The 16,147-nt window shown below is 47.3% G+C and overlaps 2 protein-coding genes across 15 annotated transcripts in view; one reads left to right on the forward strand and one right to left on the reverse strand.

The window, feature by feature from the left end:
• Window positions 1–16,147, forward strand: part of FGGY (FGGY carbohydrate kinase domain containing) — a 448,818-nt gene that overhangs the window by 145,638 nt on the left and 287,033 nt on the right. For 2 of the 14 annotated variants that reach the window (XR_009965693.1, XM_062623159.1), the window contains exons 1-2: window positions 7,060–7,388; window positions 11,698–11,833. The exons of 1 other annotated variant lie outside the window; for it this stretch is intronic. The gene's annotated coding sequence lies outside the window, so the exon portion shown is untranslated. Of the gene's footprint in view, window positions 1–6,119; window positions 6,318–6,641; window positions 6,666–6,762; window positions 6,993–7,059; window positions 7,389–7,783; window positions 7,869–11,697; window positions 11,834–16,147 lie in introns of those variants that run through there. 11 more of the 14 variants (XM_062623148.1, XM_062623151.1, XM_062623145.1 and 8 more) reach the window with 11 other exon arrangements.
• JUN (Jun proto-oncogene, AP-1 transcription factor subunit) lies at window positions 4,061–6,061 on the reverse strand. The gene has a single exon (XM_062623176.1). The coding sequence runs from the start codon at window positions 5,684–5,686 to the stop codon at window positions 4,742–4,744; it is 945 nt and encodes a 314-aa protein (XP_062479160.1). The 5' UTR covers window positions 5,687–6,061; the 3' UTR covers window positions 4,061–4,741.

Below are 16,147 nucleotides of genomic sequence, written 5' to 3' on the forward strand. Positions count from 1 at the left end.
ACTTCAGGGGAAGTTCAGGTTATATATAAGGCAGAAGTTCTTCCCTATGAGGGTGCTGAGGCACCGGCACAGGGTGCCCAGAGAAGCTGTGGCTGTCCCATCCCTGGTGGTGTTCAAGGCCAGGCTGGACACAGGGGCTTGGAGCAAGCTGCTCTAGTGGAAGATGTCCCTGGGGATTGGAACTGGGTGAGCTTTAAGGTTCCTTCCAACCTAAACCATTCCATGATTCTATGATTCTTCTCAACAATAATGTGTATGTCTAGAATCAGGACTGCTACCAGCTCTTGGGTGCAGACACTGGTGTTGGCAGCATGTGTAATTCTAAAGATCAAGCATGCCTCCTCAAAAAGCAAACCACCCACATCTGGAATTTTTCTTTTCTGTCGTTATAGGATTAATACTACCTTACTTCCCCTATCCCTAAGCTACATCCCTACATGTTACTGAGGGATATTCTGTCTCATCATGAGTTTGTGTGTATGGTAATTTCAAATATTACTGCCTTGCTGTCCATCTGCCTGTTAGCAATATTTTGTATTCACTTATGATGTTTACAGATTTTTCTTTCCTACACAGCAAACTTTGCCTGAACTGGTATTAGTTTCTTGATGTGGGTAGCTCCATGTTGTTATACCCAAGTCTTGGGTATAGGAGTAGGGAGATGGAGAACAGAGAAGCACTAGGGTTGATATTAAAGATAAGTGTTCTTTTCTTTGCAGTTCTGCCTTGTGCTTCTCATGGATATGGTATACCTCATTCTGTGGTGTATTCAACTGGTGCCCAAGCTTGTCCCAGCCTGAGTTGGTCCATCTGCCCCCACATATTTCAGTGATGCTGCCCAGCTCATAACCCCAGAGACCGGGTCAGGGTGATGCATTTGGACAAAACACTGTACTGATCCAGCTCTGTAACTTCCAGGTTTGCCAATGGTTCTGGCTCCACTGTGCAGTGCCCATATGTGCTGTGTGACACTAGATAAATGGTGTAAGCCTGCTTCACAGTAACCTGGGTGCCTGTCACATTCCTTGCTTCCTGCACAGTTGGGGGGATAAGGTCATTAATGGGTATGCAGCGATGTACTTCACTGAAAGACCTATTTACTTTCTCAGAAAGTAATCACTGTAATGGATTTCTTAGGCTTTTGCATGGGACAAAGCTGTCAGTCATTTTTCACATAGGTTTGGAGGAATATTGTTTGTATTTCCTAACAGCTTCCTATAAAATGGAAAGATAGCCAAGGCATTTCTTGGTTGCTAAACTTCATTGTTAAATGGGTATGTGCTGCCTTAGGTTGGTATTTAAAGTGCCATGTTTTGAGGGCAGTATTTCTTAGAGAAAATTTCTTAGAGAAAATCTCTTACAGAGATGTAGGCAGTTGAGGATCAGGATTCTATTAGTAACTACTACTGTGTTCTGAGATTGGAACTGACTGGTATGTAACTCTTTCCTGCTGTAGAATAAGTTAGATATTGTGACTGTTATTTCTGTAATGACAAGTACTCAGGATTTAAAAGCATGCAGTGAGTAGTCATGGTCAACCCTCCTTATAACTCACTTCTCTTTGTGGGATACAAGCGTGAGGGGTTTGCTGGGTTTAGTAGAGACCCAAATTCTAATTAATATTCCTGTATCCCAAACATGTTGTTCTGATTAGAGGCTCTGTGCTAGGCATTTCTGTGGAGCCTGCCCTGTTTGAAACCCTGCCTTTTTCTGACTTCACTTCCTGAATCCGTTGACAACACTCACAGCCAAACAAAATACATGTTCACAATGCTGTTATTTGCAAAATATTCCCTTGTGAGTACAGCTGGGGCAACAGAAAGAGAGTTTCTCTCTGAATCTCAAAGAAAACTGGCTATTCCTCATAGAAGCGAGGCACATAGCGCATTAGGCAGTTTTAATCTAAGCAGTTAAGTAAGTGTTAAAACTTTACATTTCACCACATACAAATGCAGGCGCATCTCTCATTACAGTTTGTGTGTATTGATCACTGAGTGACTTAGTGATATACTGAGAGTGCTGAACTGTAATCTCTGCTGAAGTGAACCAGATAGCAACAGGCTCATAGCCCACTACACTGTTTACAAAACAGATGGAGGCAGAGGGAATATAAACTTACTTTGCCCTGTCTTAAGCCTGATGCTCAGATGAGATGTGGACCAAAGATTCATCTAAATCGCTCATCTCTTTCTGAAACTCTGTAACTGGCACTAAACCCCACCTTGCTTGATGGTGGTGGACACCAGCACCTGAGCTGGACCAGGTCAAGTAACTCATGGCACAGAAACCAACCTGCCAGGTGATGCCCACCTAAGGAGCAGTGCTATTACTCAGTAACTCTTTAGCTACAGAATGTCATACTTGAGAGAGAGAAGACACATAACTGCAATGCTAAGTGTCCCTGTGTGCGTATTAGGAGAGGGTGGAGCAGACTGTCACTCAGCTGTGTTTAATTAACATAGGATTTTCTCTAATGTATTTATTTAGTATGTAATGAGGTGATGAAGCAGAATGCTTGCTAGTAACATTGAGTCCATAACCCAGCACTGCTGAGAGTTAAACATGCACCTTTGCAGGTAATTAATCTCCTTGCCCTGCTTATTTTGCTAGTTGGCACTTGCTAAATCCCTGTAAAACCACACCCAGCCGTGCTGTGTATTATCCCTCTGCTGTCTATTCCTACATATGGTCAAAATCAACTTACCTTCCGGGTTGCTGACATCAGCAAAATGTACTCTTGGCAAAGTACAGTATCCTCCTAGTAACCCTTTGTTTAGTTGGTGTTGTTACAGTTGTATTCCTCTGACAGCAGCAAACACCATCTAACCGGTGCCTACCTTGACAGTTGGATTTTCTTGTGAAGGGAGATCACCATATAACCCCATTTTAAACACTAAAACAAACCCCTCATGATAAAATGCATATAATATGGGCAGAAAAAAAGCTGGAGGAATGATACTTCTATGCTTCCTGTAAGGAACTGACCCACATTAGTCGCAAGTTTCAGGGTATCATTTTGATAACAGTAAAGGTGTATATGTATCCAATCGTTATCTTGTGAAGTGAGCTTTAATAGGACTACTGCTTGTTTCTAGTTTAATGAGAAAAGACACTTTTAACACTGCTCTAAAAAGTTACCACTCACTAATGATGAATTTCTAATATTTCTGGCTGTCTTTTGATAGCATCTATTTCCTCTTGGCTGTTTGGCTCTAGGCAGCAAGCAGGAAAACATCTGGTCTCCCTGCAAATACATGCTTATTAAACTACAAGAATTGGGCACAGTGTTGAAAACCCTGGTATAATAATTGTGTCTGTCCCCACCCCCCCCCCCACGAGTTAAGCAGCATGTTTCTAAGACGTGTTTATATTGTCATTGTACTAAACCCTAAGTTATTTTATTAAAAGTACATGGGAAGCACCAGAAAAGTTGGTCTTTTCATTAAGTGGCTGAAAACAAGCAATAGGAGTTGCTGTTTCTCAGCAAGTTGCTTTTATTTCCCACTAGGCTGTTTTCCTATTTCTAAAAAGCTTAGAACTGTGACCCCCAAAAGGATTTAGAGAGGAAGGGTTAGAAAATTATTTTACTGTTGACAGCAGCATTGTTATAAGTACTCACAACCAAGGATCACCTCCTACCTAGGAAGGAACACAGGTGAACATCATTGCTGGTTTTGAAGCCTAAAACATATTTTGTTTTGGGGTTTAAGACAACCACTTGCCTGATCTTCTTGAGGGCATTAATAAGAAAAACATGTCAGATCAAGTAACCAGTTGCCCCAGTTATGGAGCAACTTCATGCACTGGCTTTCTACCCCGCTACATGCCATCTAAACTGGGCCAGTAGAATACAGCAGGCAAACTGGTCAGGTTAAACTACGAGCTACTTCCAGACAACCCAAAAAGTTGCTTCAGTTTAGCAACGAGGATTCAACTACTCCCTCTCCTCCTCACCCACTCTCCAAGAGCAAGTTGAATAGAATCCCTACCATCAGAGTTCAGCACAAAGGGCATTTTCCCAACTCAGGTACTATCAAAACAAAAAGTGTGAGGGGGGAAATGCATTTTAATTCTTTTATTTTTTCTTAAATATAATAGAACCTTCTAGATTTTTTTTTCCAGAAACAGAAACATTAAAAAATTATACTTTATTACAAATGGTAAACTCAGAGTGCTAAAAAAAAGCCTCTTATTTACAAACAATACTGGGCAGTGCCCAAATAAACAACATAAAAATAACTTACAAAGTCATGAAGTAGTTTATTGACATTAATCAACTTTCATAAAATAAAATAAAAAAGGATCTGTACATACACAATTGACTCAAGGCAGGCAGAATAGTTCTGGGGTTGTTTATCAGCCTCCCACAAACCTCCCTCCCACTTGGTTTTGTTTTGTTTCTTAAGGAATACTACATAAAGCAATCTACAGTTTCTATTGCAGTTTAACCTTTAATACTGAATGATCATCGAATGTTAGGTCCATGCAGGTCTTGGTCAATGTTAAACGAAGATCTGACATCTCACCGGAGCAGGAACAGCACTTCTCGGCGTGGTGCTGGCCGCTCTCTCGAGCTGAAGGCTCACCAGTCTTTCCACACATGCGCTTTGCAGAGCACAGGCAGGACTCAGCCTTTCAGCTTTTGCCATCAGCTTTACGCATCTGCCACTTTTGGTGGGGTTTGTTTTTTGTTTGTTTTAGTTATACCATAATCTCACAGTTCTCATTTAAGACAGTCTCTTCAAAACGTCTGCAACTGCTGTGTTAGCATTAGCTGGCACCCGCTGTTGACATGGTTCATGACCTTCTGCTTAAGCTGTGCAACCTGTTCTCTGAGCATGTTGGCAGTGGATGCCAGCTCTGAGTTCTGGGCTTTCAAAGTTTTCACTTTTTCTTCCAACCTGGCAATCCTTTCCAACTTCCTTTTCCGGCATTTGGATGCTGCAATTCTGTTTCTCATGCGTTTTCTCTCGGCTTTGATTCTCTCCTGTGACTCCATGTCAATAGGGGACAGGGGAGGAGTTTCCCCTGGCATTTCAGGTACAGTCTGAGGCTCTTCTTTCAAAGCCTGCAGCCTGGGATGCTGCACCGGCATCTGGGGGTTTATGTGATGCTGGGGTGCGTAGCCCATGTTGTTCGCGTTGTAGTTAGGTGCGGAGTTGAGCGCGTTGGGGTTGAAGTTGCTGAGATTGGCGTACACCGGGGGCTCACTGTGCAAATTTGTGTTGAAACTACTGTTGCCGGCCATGGAGGACACAGGTGCCATGCCGCTGTTCACAGGTTGAGCAGCGGAGGTCACGCTGGGCATAGTGTTCTGGTTGTGCAGTTCCGCCAGCGCTCTCACGAAGCCTTCCGCGAAGCCTTCTTGCTCGTCGGTGACATTTTTGGGGCAGAGGAACTGCGTCGGGGTCGGCGTGGTAGTGATTAACCCATTGCTGGACTGGATAATGAGCCGCTCCAGTTCAGGCGAGGCTAGTTTCAAGAGTCCCACGTCCGGGGAGGTGAGGATGTCGGCGTTCTTGTTTCTCAGGTGCGGCTTCAGGTTGCTGGATGGGTCGGACAGGTTCAGCGTCATGTTCTGCTTCAGCACTTTGGCGTTATTATATCCATACCCGCCGCTCTCCGGCGGCACGAAGCTGGCGTTCAGGGCATCCTCGTAGAAAGTAGGCTCCATCTTTGCACTCATAGAACAGAGTCCGCGGAGTGGCGCCGGGAGCTGCGGCAGCGCCGAGAAGCCGCCCGGCCGCCGCTTGCGCCCCGCTCCGCCACCCCAAACCCTCCCGGCCGCGCAGGGAGCGGGAACGGGGAAAGCAGAGCCTTACTTCAGGCCGGGGCGCGGAGAGCTCTCCCGGCGCGGGCCGGGCCCGCGGTGCCTGCGGCCGCCGCGCTGAGAGTCCGCCCGGTGTAGCTGAGCGGCGCGGGGCTCCGGCGCGGTGCTTGGTCCCCCTCCTCCTGCTGCTGCGGGGCCGCTCCGCCGCCACAAGTTGCCGCGAGAACTTTGTCCGCTTCCCTGCGCGCCCTCCCGGCTCCGCTGTGCCGCCGCGCTCTGCTCGCCTCTACCCAACGGCCACAGCCGCGCTCCCGCCTGCCCGCCCCGCGCTCTGAGCCCGCTCCCGGCGTGGAGCCCTTCACTTATCAGCGACCGGGAGCCCGCTAAAAATAGCCCATGATGTCACCCCGCGGGCTCCCCATTGGCTGCCGCCGCCTCTCCCGGGGGAGGCGGGCCGCTGGCCCGGCCCGGTGCGGATCAGCCGGTCGCCATGGCCACCCCGCCCCTAGAAGCTTCTGAGCGCGGGCGCGGGGCCTTGTGGGATGAGGTAATGCTGGCGGCGGCTCGGGGCATTGTGGGCTGACGTCTTGTTTTTGAATAGCTGGTTACCGCGTACACAGCGCGCACCGGGTTGGCCGCCGCCGGCGCCTCCTTAACGGACGCGTACCAACCGCCCCACCGGGAGGGGGGGTTGTGAGGAGAAGCCGCTGCCCCCTTTTCGCCCCTAGGCTTCATCCCGTAACCCATCACCGGCAAGCAGCCGCCTCGCTCTCGGTTTGTCGTCTGTTTGCCCGCCGGCCGGTCCCCGCGGCGGGCTGTGCGCTGGCGGGTTCCTGCCTGTTGCTCCCCCCCCACCTCACACCCCTCCGCCGGCGGTGGTGGTACGGCCCTTCAGGTTGTGCTTCGGGGGAGGCCTCACGTGATTTCCCTTCCTCACCGTCCGTGCGGCTTCCAGGCAGCGCTGGGGGCGGTGCTCGGGGCCGGGGCGGGCACCAACCGCCGCGGGGCGGCCCCCGCCTACGCGCCCGCCCCGCTGAGGGGCCTCAGCGCCTCACGCCATCCCCCCGTCCCCTCCTTGTCCTCCCGCCGGCCGGGCGCGCCCGGGGCTGGCGGCCGCGGAGGCCTCGCCCTCGCTCTCGTCCGCCTTCACCCCCGGGGGAGCCCCGCCGTGCGGGAAGGGCCTCCCGGCTCCCGGGGCGCCGCCAACGCTGCCGGCTGTGAGGTGGGGGGGGGGACGGCCAGCAGCGCTGTGGGGCCGTGTGGGCCTCCCTTCCTCCGTCTGATACCGCCTGGTCGCTGTGGGGTGTCGGCGAGGGCACGGCTTGTGGTGGGGGTTGTCGGGTCCTGGCCTCAAAACCGCGCCAGGACGGCAGAGGAGGAGAGGGGATGTAAAGCCTACAGGAAAAATCCCGGCTCCAGATGGGCTTCCCTAAAGTCGTCCTCCAAGGGGAGGGGACAGCACGGCCTAATTTTAGACAGAGTGCCCTAGTATTACCGTGGATGTACAGGTTAGTCGGGAGGGAGAATAAAGCCTGGAGTTGAAGCATTCTAGTCGAGGAGGAGAGTTTGCGCTGGCATGTTCACCTGGGAGTAACAGATGGGTGATACCTGGTTCGCTGTGACTGCTCCACGCTGAACGTGGCGTGCACATCCCTCATAAAATAATCCTGCTGCCTGGGTTCATTTCTCTTACCTTTCCCCTCCACGCCCTTCTCTCTGGGAGGTGTGAAGTTGTGAATGCTGACAGGCCTCTGGAATAAAGTGCATCAGCTGTTTAAGGACCCGAGATGGCAACACTGGGTAGGACAGGGACTGAAGCAGTTTACTGTTGCTAACAGTGCAACAAGTGCTCCTTAGGCTTGCAACACAAAGCTGATGTTACATGTTGTAGGATAGACCAGTGAAGAGCTTGGTCTATCAGGTTTAATCACTCGTTACGATAGGTGAAGCTGACAAACTTCTGTCTAGGTTTGAAAATACACTTTCAAATTCTCTGGTGCTATTTTTTCCTAGACATAATGACATAATTACCAGTTATGGTGTAGGAAGCAACAATGAAGCAAACAGAAACAAGGGCAGCTGCGACACAGAAGTGAAGGTCTGGCTCCCCTGTTTGAACTTGCACATTTATTTTCTCTGTTTCCCCTGGGTGTTCCCACCTGGCTTCATCTGACCACACGGTGGGCCCTCGTGTTACTTTGTGTGAGAACTGGGACTGTGCAAGTAATACCTGCACTTCTCTATGCTTGCGTTAACAGCCCGTGGCATGAAATGCAAAGCTTTGGCCGGGAAGGGAGGGCTTGCTGCATGTTGCTGGTATACACACAGCCTTCACACAGGCAGCATCTGCCTGTCTTGTAGGTAACTGAGACTCAAACTGCTGTTGGAGCATCAGCTGCCAATGGCTTAGCCAGAGAGCAGTGAGTTGTTGCATATGCATAAGAATCTCTGAAATTCATTAGTGCGGTGAACGCTAGAAGCAGTTGTTTAACTCCTTTTTAAGCTTTACATAAAGATAAATAGAGGCTGGTGACTGACTCTTATGGCACAAGAGCCAAGGGGCATCAAATGAAGCTGGCAGGTTCAGAATAAACCAGAGAAATGTCTTCACAGAAATGCAGCTCAGCTGTGGAACTCCTTGGCAAGAGTGCTGTGTGGACTCAGGGACTCTAAAGTGATTAGGTGAATTCACAGCACAGAAATCACTTGAGGGCTATCAAATACAGCCTGTTGGCTCTGGAAAGCCCAAAGCTTGTGCCTGGGAGAGCATCCTGAAGCAAACCTGCTGTGTGGTGCCCTGATTTTGTGTGCCTCTCCAGGTATCTGTTCTTGGCTCCTGGCTGAGATAGGGGATCTGGTCTGACCTGACGTGGCTGGCCTTGCTGTGCTCAAACTCCCCCGAGATAGCCCATGAAAGATCTGTGTTGTGTCTCGGTGCATTTCTGGTCTTTATAAAGGGCTTGTCTATGCAAAGAAGAAATTCTGGAGAAACGTAAGGAGTGAATTTTGAGTAGTTTGCTGTGTGGATCGTGTTTCTTATGAAATAAGAATTATTTTAGAATTAAGCTAAAAAGCTTTTGTTTTGGTTTTTTTTTCTGGCTTCTGTTACATAGGAAGCCATGCAAATACTTCGCTTCAGTCACTTTTCTGTATTGACAATACTAATTTTGTTCTGATTAATTGCCATATTTAATGTGTTAGAATTTCATTGGTTTGGTTTATCTTTTGGGGGCTTCTCTGCATGTCTCCTTTGTCCTAGAAAGCCAAGGAACATGGTCAGTGTAGCTTTAATCACTCTAATATATATTTGTATCAGCTGAAAAGCTCTGCCTCTGTAGTTTGTCCAGTTCAGCCCCATTCTATCAAATGCAGGTTTTTCATTAGCTTCAGTGTGTGTTAGATCGAGCTGGAGGGATTCATTTAAAGTCATTTAATGTCTTCTCCTTTTTTTTCCTTATCCTCCACCCATTTTAGTTTTCGACTTCCTTCCTTTTGCAGAGGTGGAGTTTCAGGACCAGACATTCCAGTTTGCCAGAGACGTGTTGCTACCGAGGCCTGTAGCTATGGGGGACACCCATCAGTCCACTCATTATGTTAATTGCTACTCACTTAGAGGTTATTTGGCCGAGGCCGGCAACAGACAGTCGAGCTGGTCAGAAAGGTTGTGCATAGCAGGCGAGAGCTCTGAAATCAAAGCCAAATGCTCTTTGCTGCTCCGAGGGGATTTTCTGCCTAATTCGGGACGAGACTGGTGAGCGGGTGCTTAGGGAGGTCTCAGCTTAGATTTCAGCCAAGTGCCCCAAGTTCTGCCCCTGAGACTCACTGAGTGCTGCCCATGAACAGTGATCCTTCCTGGCCATTAGCCAAGGAGCTGGGAATTTTGGTGACTATGCCCTGATTTCTTGAACACCTCTTACTTTAGGGCTTTCCCCCCCTCCTTTCCTGGTGTCCTTAAGTGAATATTCCTTTAGTAGCATGAAGGAAGAATTACAAACCCATTTATAAACCATAGCCATTTACATATCTCACTAACCTAGCTTGTGGGTAGGGATTGAAATGAACTATCTCTCTGTTGCTGTGAGAAGCAGACGCATGGAGCAGCAGTACTGCAGATTTTGATTTATAAAGTTCTCTAATCAATCAATGCAAGCCTTGAGTGAAGCAATCAGATCATCTGAATAATTAAATGGCTTTTCAGGGACAAATTAAAATTTCTTATACATACCACATCCATCTAAATGATATTTGGTGACCAGGAATAAATGGATTTGTTGTTTTCTTCCCCTCCTGTAGCACAAATGCTTTTGGCTTATTTCTAGACCATTTGTGAAAGAAAGAAGAAGGGGTAAATGACAGATTCTGTTCTTTTATATTGGAAAAGGTGCTCATGGAAAGGAAATACTTATTTTCATACAGTTTTCTTCTTTTTTTAAACTTTACTATATTCCACTGTCTTGCTTTTTCCCCTCAGCAGAGATGTTTCCACAATATTCTTCTTATATAGACAATTATTTTCGTGATATAGGGTATATTTAAACTCCGTGCATTCAAATGTGACATCCTGTTTCACCTCTGCATGAGCTAAGTAAGAGTGGGTATTACTGGGTCTTCTCACACTCTTTTTCACTTGCTTAAGGAATTACTAGAGAGCAGGTTTCCCCAGCTGAGGAAGACGAGTTTGAAGAGTCAGAAGGAGCAAGTGTTTCTCTTTTACTTACTGCATCAGAACACAGAAAAAGAAGCTGGAGTGAGAGGGCACAAAGAACAGAGTTTCCTTAGGCTAAAAGGAAGACAGATAATTCCTGGGTGCTCCTGCTCCCAATTCCTCCCTGTGTTTTCATAGTCAGTCCAAGTCCACTGGAGTCTGCAGCACAGCAGAGGTACGGCAAAGAGGTGCCACTTCATCCACCCCCAGCTTCCATGGCCTCCCCTTTTGCTCTTTGCTCCCAGGAGGGCTCATGTGGCCAAGTAGAGATCCAGGAACTGAATCTGGCTGAAAGCTGAGCTGAAATTAAATATATATAATATTTATATATTTGAGGACACAAGGGAGGGGTGGGAATGCATTGGCTGGGGGAAGAGTGGGACTAAGAGCTTGAAGTGAAGGACCCTGGAAGCAGATCTGAAAGCTGGTCTTGAGCTAGTCTGCAGTTTGCGCATGAAAAGTGCTTCTCAGAACTAGAGGCACTTGTAAATGAATATCATGTCCATCTCCTCCACCCTCAGTTACTCATCGCATAACCAAGCCGTCCGCCTTTAGTCCTTTTCATCTTTCTTCTTGTCAAGCCCTTTAGCCTGTCCCCCTCACCTACTCATCCCGCCAATCATTTTAATTAATCTCTGAATTTCTTTGAAACTAATAGTTTGTGGAATGGAGGAAAATGAGTAGGTTAGAAAGACAAGATTGGGAATGACGGAGGTGGGGCCAAGTTAGGAGCCTTTGCAAGACCTGTTGGGTTACCTCTGGGGCAGGACAGTAACACTTGGCTGTAAATGCAGAGAAACACTGCAGAACTAAGGGAGGAACCACTAAAAACCTTTTCCATTTTCTTAAGAATGTTCCCTGAGCAATTCAACCCCTGCGTGTTTATGTGCAGCAACACGTGAATGAAAGACTTGATATGATCATCTCTTTATCCAGTTTTCTCGCTATTACTTTTCCCATTCCCAGGTAGCTCTGTAGAGGATTTCAGTGGTTACTGAAAATGCCCAGGAATACGTTTTCAAACAAGTAATAAACTATATATTTTTTTATTCAAACTGTATGTATTTTATCATTTTTTATCAAAAACCTGACCAAATAGAAGCTAACTGCAGTGTCTAGAGATAAGGCACTCTGGGGGCTTGCTCCCCATGCTTTTTTAGGACGTTACAAATCAAAATGTCACACCATTAATGTCCCTGTGTTCATCATTTCTGTTCCATAGCATAACTGGTGCTCTGAGAAATAGAGAATTGGACAAAATTGCCATCCTGTGGAGCTTACAGTCAGAAAAATCCTCTACACACAAAGCAGGCTGAGAGAATAGCAGCTGATCTGCAGCGGGAGCCCCAGGAGTGCAGGTAAGCGGTCAAGGAGGCACTGGAGGATGGGTGGCATATGGGCAGCAGACGGCTGCCCTCAGTGTTGCGAGCTGGCAGCATGAGAACATTACCCCCACAAATAGAAGCTGCTAATGCTGAGTGGTGGGGAGGCAGATGAACACCTCTGAAAGGATATTTACTGTGTTTGGGAATGAGGATCCCACTGGAAGCCTGCATTTGTTCTGAGGTTGCTGGGCTGTGGTTTCACTGAAGAACTGAAATTTGCTTTCTGGCATTTTGATGGTCCAATAAACACATATTAAAGTCAGTAGTGGCAACAAAATGCATTGATTTATGGTTGCAATTGTGACTGAAAGGCTCAGAAGAACTGGATTTAACCCTTTGGAGCCCTTGGTGAATAGCTCAGTTTTGGTGAGGGTCTCGGAATGGGTACAAAATGCTTGGATTTTTCATTAATAAACAATATGGCATCCTGTCAAAGTTAACACCTCACTGTGTCTTAGCAGCTGTTGGAACAGTAGGCTCCTGGCAACCTGGGATAAAAGCAGTGTTTGCAACAGGAGAAGGAAAGGAAGCAAGTCTGTGTGAGACCAAAAATGCCTGGTGTAAAGCACCGTAGAGTTTAGGTATATCCAGTGAGGAATTGTGCTTTCCTTCTCTGTGCTGTGGGTTCAGGCTTGGACCTGGACACTGAGTTTCTGTCATTGAATGTCACCAGTGGCTGGTGGCTGACAGATGTAAGGACACCTGTCTGAATTAGAGTAATGTTTCTGACAGGAGTAGCAATAAACAGAGAAAGCATTGCCCAGTGAAAGTAGGTCCTGCAGGTTGCTCCTTCCCAGGGATTATAGTGGTGGAGCCTGTAGGGAAGTTTACAGAATGCCTGCTCATGGAATTCAAATGGAAGCATTCACTCTGGATGACAGTCATTTGTGTTGGAGTCATGGTGTGGGAGCACTTGGGGTTGCCAAATAGGCAAGGAAGGCATTGCAGGGAGGAAAGGGCATGGCCTGGGTGGGACAATACCTGAAAGCACAAGCAGAGTTACAGACTTGAGTTTGGGAGAAGATGCTACTGAACAGCTACTCTTAATCCCATCTGATTCATAATAAACCTGATCTCTGATTGCAGCTGATGTATCACACAGCGACTGTGTGGCTGCTCCCCACTGGTCAGGGCAGCCCTGTCCCCTCACAGGGTGGGAATATCCTGGTCTTGTCCACAGCAGCCCCTTAGGACTTCCACAGGAGAACAACCAGGATACTCACACCCCTCAGAACTGCTGTTCTTTCCTCTTTTCTTGGTTAAGAACAGTGTGCAGTTGCCAACACTACAGTGTCTATATGTGCCCTTGTTTCAGAAGGAAGCAGAGGTGGAAAATTTAGCGTGGAATTCAGTATTGATCCCTACCTGAGATCCTGGTTTTCCACAGGAACACTGCTCACATGTGTGGTGGATTGACAGATGCACTGGTCAGCTCACAGGGCTGTTTACACAGTCTGCTGAGGACATACGAAACAGATAAAAAAAGCCATAACATTTGAATACATTAGAAAAAAGTTCATGAGATCAAAGGACATTTTTTGGATAAAAGGGCAGTAATAAAGCAAAGGCCTAAGGCCTTAATGGCTGCTAATTGAAATTCAGGGTTAGTCTGAATTTTGCTTTAGTTTTTTTAGTTGTTTTTAGAGAACACAACTAGAAAGACATTCCAGAAATGGCTGTGTGGTACTTAGGGGTCTGGGTAGCAGCTGCAGCGTGCACATGTTTGCAGAGGCTTCTGTTCAGCTAAGCATGGGCTGTGGAGTCAGGTAAGTCATGTGAGAGAGGTTAAGCACATGTGTTGTAAGAGCTAATGGTACAACGTTGCCTTGTTCTCTCTAAGCATGTTTTGTGCTGATGTTTTCCAGTTGCTGCGTTCCTTACAGTCAGGATAGGAAAAGGTGTGTGGCTGGCAAAACTGCAAGCCCAGACAGAGCAGTTCTGGGTGTGGATGCTTCCAGCCTATTGCCAGGTGCTTCAAATAGGCATTTATGCCAAAGATCTGAGGTCAAGCCAATGATAGCCAATTCCAGCCCTAGGTTATTACATAAATATTAATAAGAACAGGGGTGTATTTCACATTTAGGTACTCTCTGTGAAGTATTCACCTAACCCTGTAGCAGTAATGGTGGGGAATATTTATCCCTTCAAGAAAACCAAGAGAATTTACAAAGTGAAGCAAAAATTTGTTGACCCTTTTAATATAACCTCATGAGTTTAATGAGAAGTCATCTTATTTTCTGTGTACCAGTAGAGAAATACAGGAGAACAGAATAAACTGAAATGGAACAGAAGTGCATTTTTACGGAATCCTAGACTGGTTTGGGTTGGAAGGGACCTCAAAGCTCATCCAGTTCCAACCCCTGCCACAGGCAGGGACACCTTCCACTAGAGCAGCTTGCTCCAAGCCCCTGTGTCCAACCTGGCCTTGAACACTGCCAGGGATGGGGCAGCCACAGGTTCTCTGGGCACCCTGTGCCAGCGCCTCAGCACCCTCACAGGGAAGAGCTTCTGCCTAAAGTCTAATCCAGATCCCCCCCTCCCCCCCCCCATCAGGTTAAAGCCATCCCCCCTTATCTTGTCACTATATGTCCTTATAAAAAGGCCCTCTCCAGATTCCTTGTAGACCCCTTTTAGTCTTCCCTGGTTTTGCCTCTCTGCTGCATGACCTCTAATCATTTTCTTTATCTCTGTGGCTTGATTTCACTGCCTGTAAAATGGGCATAATGGGACTGTAGTTCTAGTAAATCATGCAGGTCTATGGGGAATAAATGCTATGCAAGTGGTATACAAAGAACTATTTTTATTTTTAAAAATGCATTAAGGAAAAAGGTACAGAAAAGGAACGAAATTTTCTGGAAGAAGATCTAGGATTAACTTATTGGTATAAAATATTTGTTACTGGCCCCATTTGCTTTTAGGAGATCAACAACCATTGACATTTTTATTGGTTCATCAGCCTTATAATGCATTTTGAAGCTGACCCAGGACTGTGTAAAGCATATACTGGCACTTAAATTGATGCCATTTTCACTCTCTGGTCACTCTCTTTCTGACCAAACATCTCCCAGTTGCTCTGGGCCTGCTTTTCTGGAGAGGTTTCCTTGGTTTTCTTTACATTTAAAGTCTCTGCTGTGAGAGGCTCTGACAATGATTTGGAATTGTTAATGTCAAAAATGCTTTGTAGGATGTCATGGCAGTTGTGGTAGGGAATAGATATCCCTGTCATGGCCTCTTCCCAGAAGGGGGAAGCTGAGGCACAGCAACCAGCACCTCTCCGGATCTCCAAACCTCCAAGAAAAAGCCTTGGAATTAGTCCAAAGCTTCAACAAGATGACCACATAAAACACAGGAGGAGTTCTGCATTACGCATCCTATGGGGAAGAGAGTGAGAGCCACAGAGCTGGCAGCACTCATCCTGGGGAGGCGAAGCTCCAGCCCCCTTGGATGCTTTCACCCAGTACGCTGGCACCTAAGCTTTCTTGCCTGTTTTTACACATAGGTTAGGTTTTAAAGTGCTATGCACAGAGCAAGCATTTCTAAGGAAAACCAGGGAGTGCACAATTCCCAGAGCCGTGGGTTCCCCGAGTGTCTTGGGCCAAGAGCCTGTCAGTCAGTCCTGCCCTCTTCCGGCTCCCACGCTGTCCCCTCCCTTGCGCTGACACAGCCGTGAGGTGAAGTGTGTTGGGAAATACATCCCGTCCTAATCTAGCCCAGCAAAACATCTGAATGGCTGCGGAGGGAGGCATTTGCTTCTTTTCAGGGTGTCACCAGCACAGCCTGGATTCGAGTCCTTGTGGAGCCACCGTGTCAGTACAATTCACTGCTCCCCGGGAAAGCCAGGAGCTTCGCTAGTTTGTCCCAACAGCTTCCGGCTGAAAGAGGGTTGTGCTGCAGCTGGGAACTCAATCAGGCGAGTTTCGAAACACTCATTCATACGTGGGCCTTCCAGTCCTTAATGCGCCTTTACTACAGTCCGTGGTGCTTCCGAGCCTTGTCAACAGTGCAGTCGGACAAAGGCTGGTCTCAGGACTTCGTGTTGTGTAAATAAACCTTGTGCCTAACAGGGTGTCTCTGAGTTAATGTAAAGCCTGGAGAGGGGAGGGCGTGGGAGCAGCATGCCGGTGCTCACATTCTGTTTTCTGCACTGGATTGCAACAGGATTGCAACAGCCCAGCCTATCTGAGCTGCTGCACGTACCCTAAACATGTCTCTGCGCTTGAATTTGATAGGGGTGCCAATAGAACCAGATACCTTTCTGGGGAATGAGAATGGGCAGCAAGGTTTGCT

This window comes from Pezoporus occidentalis, unplaced genomic scaffold (genome assembly GCF_034315485.1).
Source record: "Pezoporus occidentalis ecotype Australia unplaced genomic scaffold, CSIRO_AGI_Poc_V1 ctg25, whole genome shotgun sequence".
In the NCBI taxonomy this organism is placed as follows: domain Eukaryota; kingdom Metazoa; phylum Chordata; class Aves; order Psittaciformes; family Psittacidae; genus Pezoporus; species Pezoporus occidentalis.

Coding starts and splice junctions, on each gene's coding strand:
- JUN (XM_062623176.1), bottom strand. CDS start 5,686: ATGAGTGCAAAGATGGAGCCTACTTTCTACGAGGATGCCCTGAACGCC.